This window comes from Gobio gobio (assembly GCF_949357685.1).
Source record: "Gobio gobio genome assembly, chromosome: 2".
In the NCBI taxonomy this organism is placed as follows: domain Eukaryota; kingdom Metazoa; phylum Chordata; class Actinopteri; order Cypriniformes; family Gobionidae; genus Gobio; species Gobio gobio.
This window is the reverse complement of record NC_137098.1, coordinates 1534860-1542359: the sequence shown is the minus strand read 5'-3', so window position 1 is coordinate 1542359 and position 7500 is coordinate 1534860. Positions and strand designations below refer to the sequence as shown.

At 37.7% G+C, this 7500-nt stretch overlaps 1 protein-coding gene across 9 annotated transcripts in view; it reads left to right on the top strand.

Moving 5' to 3' along the window:
• The window catches only part of camk2d1 (calcium/calmodulin-dependent protein kinase (CaM kinase) II delta 1), a gene marked incomplete at its 5' end in the record, with an annotated part of 118020 nt that overhangs the window by 237 nt on the left and 110283 nt on the right, over nucleotides 1–7500 (top strand). For all 9 annotated transcript variants that reach the window (XM_079805820.1, XM_079805815.1, XM_079805822.1 and 6 more), the window contains 2 exons: nucleotides 1–30; nucleotides 188–282. The exon at nucleotides 1–30 is cut by the window's left edge. In XM_079805820.1, the coding sequence (XP_079661946.1) occupies nucleotides 1–30; nucleotides 188–282 (125 nt within the window). The remainder of the gene's footprint in view (nucleotides 31–187; nucleotides 283–7500) is intronic.

The window sequence follows — 7500 nt, the reverse complement described above, 5'->3', positions numbered from 1 at the left end:
CGAGTATCAGCTGTACGAGGAGCTGGGGAAGTGAGTACCGGTTGAGTTTCTACCGGCTCGGTTCTGTCCACAACTCTCGTGTGATTCTTCAGCAGAACCTCATGTTGCATAGTATAAGTTTATTTGAATAGGGACAGCACAAAAAAACATGATATTATATATATATATAAATCTCTTTGACTTCCAGAGGAGCTTTTTCTGTGGTGAGAAGATGTATGAAGATCTCCACCGGTCAGGAATACGCTGCCAAAATCATCAACACCAAGAAGCTGTCGGCCCGGGGTGAGTTCCTCATGACTGACCACTGCACCTGGAGCTCTGACTGATGCACTTTTATGATGGACAGATGCACTTTGATGATGGACAGATGCACTTTGATGATGGATAGATGCACTTTTATGATGGACAGATGCACTTTTATGATGGATAGATGCACTTTGATGATGGATAGATGCTCTTTTATGATGAATAGATGCACTTTTATGATGGATAGATGCACTTTTATGATGGATAGATGCACTTTTATGATGGATAGATGCACTTTTATGATGAATAGATGCACTTTTATGATGGATAGATGCACTTTTATGATGAATAGATGCACTTTTATGATGGATAGATGCACTTTTATGATGAATAGATGCACTTTTATGATGGATAGATGCACTTTTATGATGAATAGATGCACTTTTATGATGGATAGATGCACTTTTATGATGAATAGATGCACTTTTATGATGGATAGATGCACTTTGATGATGGATAGATGCACTTTTATGATGAATAGATGCACTTTTATGATGGATAGATGCACTTTTATGATGAATAGATGCACTTTTATGATGGATAGATGCACTTTTATGATGAATAGATGCACTTTTATGATGGATAGATGCACTTTTATGATGAATAGATGCACTTTTATGATGGATAGATGCACTTTTATGATGAATAGATGCACTTTTATGATGGATAGATGCACTTTTATGATGAATAGATGCACTTTTATGATGGATAGATGCACTTTTATGATGGATAGATGCACTTTTATGATGGATAGATGCACTTTTATGATGGATAGATGCACTTTTATGATGGACAGATGCACTTTGATGATGGATAGATGTACTTTTATGATGGATAGATGCACTTTTATGATGGATGGATGCACTTTTATGATGGACAGATGCACTTTTATGATGGATGGATGCACTTTTATGATGGATGGATGCACTTTTATGATGGATAGATGCACTTTTATGATGGACAGATGCACTTTTATGATGGATAGATGCACTTTTATGATGGACAGATGCACTTTGATGATGGATAGATGTACTTTTATGATGGATAGATGCACTTTTATGATGGATGGATGCACTTTTATGATGGACGGATGCACTTTTATGATGGATGGATGCACTTTTATGATGGATGGATGCACTTTTATGATGGATAGATGCACTTTTATGATGGACAGATGCACTTTTATGATGGATAGATGCACTTTTATGATGGACAGATGCACTTTGATGATGGATAGATGTACTTTTATGATGGATAGATGCACTTTTATGATGGATGGATGCACTTTTATGATGGACGGATGCACTTTTATGATGGATGGATGCACTTTTATGATGGATAGATGCAGTTTTATGGTGATAGATGCACTTTTATGATGGATAGATGCACTTTTATGATGGACAGATGCACTTTTATGATGGATAGATGCACTTTTATGATGGACAGATGCACTTTTATGATGGATAGATGCACTTTTATGATGGACAGATGCACTTTTATGATGGATAGATGCACTTTTATGATGGACAGATGCACTTTTATGATGGATAGATGCACTTTTATGATGGACAGATGCACTTTTATGATGGATAGATGCACTTTTATGATGGACAGATGCACTTTTATGATGGATAGATGCACTTTTATGATGGACAGATGCACTTTTATGATGGATAGATGCACTTTTATGATGGATAGATGCACTTTTATGATGGATGGATGCACTTTTATGATGGACAGATGCACTTTTATGATGGATGGATGCACTTTTATGATGGATAGATGCAGTTTTATGGTGATAGATGCACTTTTATGATGGATAGATGCACTTTTATGATGGATAGATGCACTTTTATGATGGATAGAAGCACTTTTATGATGGATAGATGCACTTTTATGATGGATGGATGCACTTTTATGATGGACAGATGCACTTTTATGATGGATGGATGCACTTTTATGATGGATGGATGCACTTTTATGATGGATGGATGCACTTTTATGATGGATAGATGCACTTTTATGATGGATAGATGCACTTTTATGATGGATGGATGCACTTTTATGATGGATAGATGCACTTTTATGATGGATAGATGCACTTTTATGATGCACTTTTATGATGGATGGATGCACTTTTATGATGGATGGATGCACTTTTATGATGGATAGATGCACTTTTATGATGGACAGATGCAGTTTTATGATGGATAGATGCACTTTTATGATGGACAGTCCGACAGATGCACTTTTATGATGGATGGATGCACTTTTATGATGGATAGATGCACTTTTATGATGGATAGATGCACTTTTATGATGAATAGATGCACTTTTATGATTGATAGATGCACTTTTATGATGGACAGATGCAGTTTTATGATGGATAGATGCACTTTTATGATGGACAGATGCAGTTTTATGATGGATAGATGCACTTTTATGATGGATAGATGCACTTTTATGATGGACAGATGCACTTTTATGATGGACAGATGCACTTTTATGATGGACAGATGCACTTTTATGATGGATAGATGCACTTTTATGATGGATAGATGCACTTTTATGATGGACAGATGCAGTTTTATGATGGATAGATGCACTTTTATGATGGATAGATGCACTTTTATGATGGACAGATGCACTTTTATGATGGACAGATGCAGTTTTATGATGGACAGATGCACTTTTATGATGGATAGATGCACTTTTATGATGGACAGATGCAGTTTTATGATGGACAGATGCACTTTTATGATGGACAGATGCACTTTTATGATGGATAGATGCACTTTTATGATGGATAGATGCACTGGACAGATGCACTTTTATGATGGATGGATGCACTTTTATGATGGATGGATGCACTTTTATGATGGATAGATGCACTTTTATGATGGATGGATGCACTTTTATGATGGATAGATGCACTTTTGTGATGGACGGATGCACTTTTATGATGGATAGATGTACTTTTATGATGGATAGATGTACTTTTATGATGGATGGATGCACTTTTATGATGGATGGATGCACTTTTATGATGGATAGATGCACTTTTATGATGGATGGATGCACTTTTATGATGGACAGATGCACTTTTATGATGGACAGATGCACTTTTATGATGGATAGATGCACTTTTATGATGCACTTTTATGATGGATGGATGCACTTTTATGATGGATGGATGCACTTTTATGATGGATGGATGCACTTTTATGATGGATAGATGCACTTTTATGATGGACAGATGCAGTTTTATGATGGATGGATGCACTTTTATGATGGACAGTCCGACAGATGCACTTTTATGATGGATGGATGCACTTTTATGATGGATAGATGCACTTTTATGATGGACAGATGCAGTTTTATGATGGATGGATGCACTTTTATGATGGACAGTCCGACAGATGCACTTTTATGATGGATAGATGCACTTTTATGATGAATAGATGCACTTTTATGATTGATAGATGCACTTTTATGATGGACAGATGCAGTTTTATGATGGATAGATGCACTTTTATGATGGACAGATGCAGTTTTATGATGGATAGATGCACTTTTATGATGGATAGATGCACTTTTATGATAGACGGATGCACTTTTATGATGGATAGATGCACTTTTATGATGGATAGATGCACTTATGATGGACAGATGCAGTTTTATGATGGATAGATGCACTTTTATGATGGATAGATGCACTTATGATGGACAGATGCACTTTTATGATGGATAGATGCACTTTTATGATGGATAGATGCACTTTTATGATGGACAGATGCACTTTTATGATGGACAGATGCACTTTTATGATGGACAGATGCACTTTTATGATGGATAGATGCACTTGTATGATGGACAGATGCACTTATGATGGACAGATGCAGTTTTATGATGGATAGATGCACTTTTATGATGGATAGATGCACTTATGATGGACAGATGCACTTTTATGATGGATAGATGCACTTTTATGATGGATAGATGCACTTTTATGATGGACAGATGCACTTTTATGATGGACAGATGCACTTTTATGATGGACAGATGCACTTTTATGATGGATAGATGCACTTGTATGATGGACAGATGCAGTTTTATGATGGACAGATGCACTTTTATGATGGATAGATGCACTTTTATGATGGATAGATGCACTGGACAGATGCACTTTTATGATGAATGGATGCACTTTTATGATGGATAGATGCACTTTTATGATGGATAGATGCACTTTTATGATGGATAGATGCACTGGACAGATGCACTTTTATGATGGACAGATGCACTTTTATGATGGATAGATGCACTTTTATGATGGATGGATGCACTTTTATGATGGATAGATGCACTTTTGTGATGAATAGATGCACTTTTATGATGGATGGATGCACTTTTATGATGGATGGATGCAGTTTTATGATGGATAGATGCACTTTTATGATGGACAGATGCAGTTTTATGATGGATGGATGCACTTTTATGATGGACAGATGCAGTTTTATGATGGATGGATGCACTTTTATGATGGATGGATGCACTTTTATGATGGATAGATGCACTTTTATGATGGATAGATGCACTTTTATGATGGATGGATGCACTTTTATGATGGACAGATGCACTTTTATGATGGATAGATGCACTTTTATGATGGATAGATGCACTTTTATGATGCACTTTTATGATGGATGGATGCACTTTTATGATGGATGGATGCACTTTTATGATGGATAGATGCACTTTTATGATGGACAGATGCAGTTTTATGATGGATGGATGCACTTTTATGATGGAAAGATGCACTTTTATGATGGACAGATGCACTTTTATGATGGATGGATGCACTTTTATGATGGACAGATGCACTTTTATGATGGATAGATGCACTTTTATGATGGATAGATGCACTTTTATGATGGACAGATGCAGTTTTATGATGGATAGATGCACTTTTATGATGGACAGATGCAGTTTTATGATGGATAGATGCACTTTTATGATGGATAGATGCACTTTTATGATAGACGGATGCACTTTTATGATGGATAGATGCACTTTTATGATGGATAGATGCACTTTTATGATGGATGGATGCACTTTTATGATGCACTTTTATGATGGATAGATGCACTTTTATGATGCACTTTTATGATGATAGATACACTTTTATGATGGATGGATGCACTTTTATGATGGATAGATGCACTTTTATGATGGATGGATGCACTTTTATGATGGATGGATGCAGTTTTATGATGGATGGATGCAGTTTTATGATGCACTTTTATGATGGATAGATGCACTTTTATGATGGATAGATGCACTTTTATGATGGATAGATGCACTTTTATGATTGATGGATGCACTTTTATGATGGATGGATGCAGTTTTATGATGGATAGATGCACTTTTATGCTGGATAGATGCACTTTTATGATTGATGGATGCACTTTTATGATGGATGGATGCAGTTTTATGATGGACAGATGCACTTTTATGGACTTTAAAACAGAAACAGTCTTTCACTGCCATTATAAAGCTTGGAAGAGGCAGGACATTCTCTCCGGCTCTTCATGGGTCAGTCTGTCGTAGCGGAGAGGCCAGGTGTGTGTGTGTGTGTGTGTGTGTGTGTGTGTGTGTGTGTGTGTGTGTGTGTGTGTGTGTGTGTGTGTGTGTGTGTGTGTGTGTGTGTGTGTGTGTGTGTGTGTGTGTGTGTGTGTGTGTGTGTGTGTGTGACGGAGCCTTCACTCGCAGCTGTTTGCTGATGCTCTGGTGTCTGTGTGTGTGTGTGTGTGTGTGTGACGGAGCCTTCACTCGCAGCTGTTTGCTGATGCTCTGGTGTCTCCGTCCAGCTAATGGAGGAATCTCGTCCTCTGTGAAGGAGAAACCCTGAAGGCTGACCTGTAGAGGAAAGTGTTGAGCATGTCGAAGTTTACTATTTTTAATAAAGTGAACTGAAACTTCGACCTGAGAGTTATGACTCTGCTTTCAAATGTGTGCAATGTGCCGTGAACCAAAGATGAGGGGATTATTCAAATTCAGCTCAGAGGACTCAAGTGTGATTCTTTCTCTCAGCCTAAACTTGACACAGAGGACATCATTTACTAATTTATCCTCCGTATGAGAAATGTTATTTCACGATAACAATATATAATACATGTGTGACCCTGGACCACAAAACCAGTCATAAGAAATGTATTATCTATTAGCATAGACCCCGCCCACATCTGCTGACAGACTCCGCCCTATTAGTACAGGTGCTGGTCATATAATTAGAATATCATCAAAAAGTTGATTTATTTCACTAATTCCATTCAGAAAGTGAAACTTGTATATTATATTAATTCATTACACACAGACTGATATATTTCAAACGTTTATTTCTTTTAATTTTGATGATTATAACAGACAACTAAGGATAATCCCAAATTCAGTATTTCAGAAAATTAGAATATTACTTAAGACCAATACAAAGAAAGGGTTTTTAGAAATCTTGGCCAACTGAAAAGTATGAACATGATATGTATGAGCAAAATGAAATCTGCATCTCCATAAAGTTGGTCAGCAGCAGGAAGCATGAAGTGCTCTAAAACTTCCTGGTATACGGCTGCGTTGACCTCTGACCTCAGAAAACACAGCGGACCAACACCAGCGCATGACATGGCACCCCAAACCATCACTGACTGTGGAAACTTTACACTGGAGCTCCAGCAGTGTGGATTGTGTGCCTCTCCTCTCTTCCTCCAGACTCTGGGACCCTGATTTCCAAAGGAAATGCTAAATTTACTTTCATCAGAGAACATAACTTTGGACCACTTTTTTTCTTTTTTGTCTTTAGCCCAGGTGAGACGCTTCTGACGCTGTCTGTTGGTCAAGAGTGCGACAGCTGAAACCCATGTCTGTCATGCGTCTGTGTGTAGTGGTTCTTGAAGCACTGACTCCAGCTCCAGTCCACTCTGTGAATCTCCCCCACATTTTTGAATGGGTTTTGTTTCTCAATCCTCTCCAGGGTGCGGTTATCCCTATTGCTTGTGCACTTTTTTTCTACCACATCTTTTCCTTCCCTTCGCCTCTCTATTAATGTGCTTGGACACAGAGCTCTGAGAACAGCCAACCTCTTTTGCAATGACCTTTTGTGTCTTGCCCTCCTTGTGCAAGGGGTCAAAGGTCGTCTTT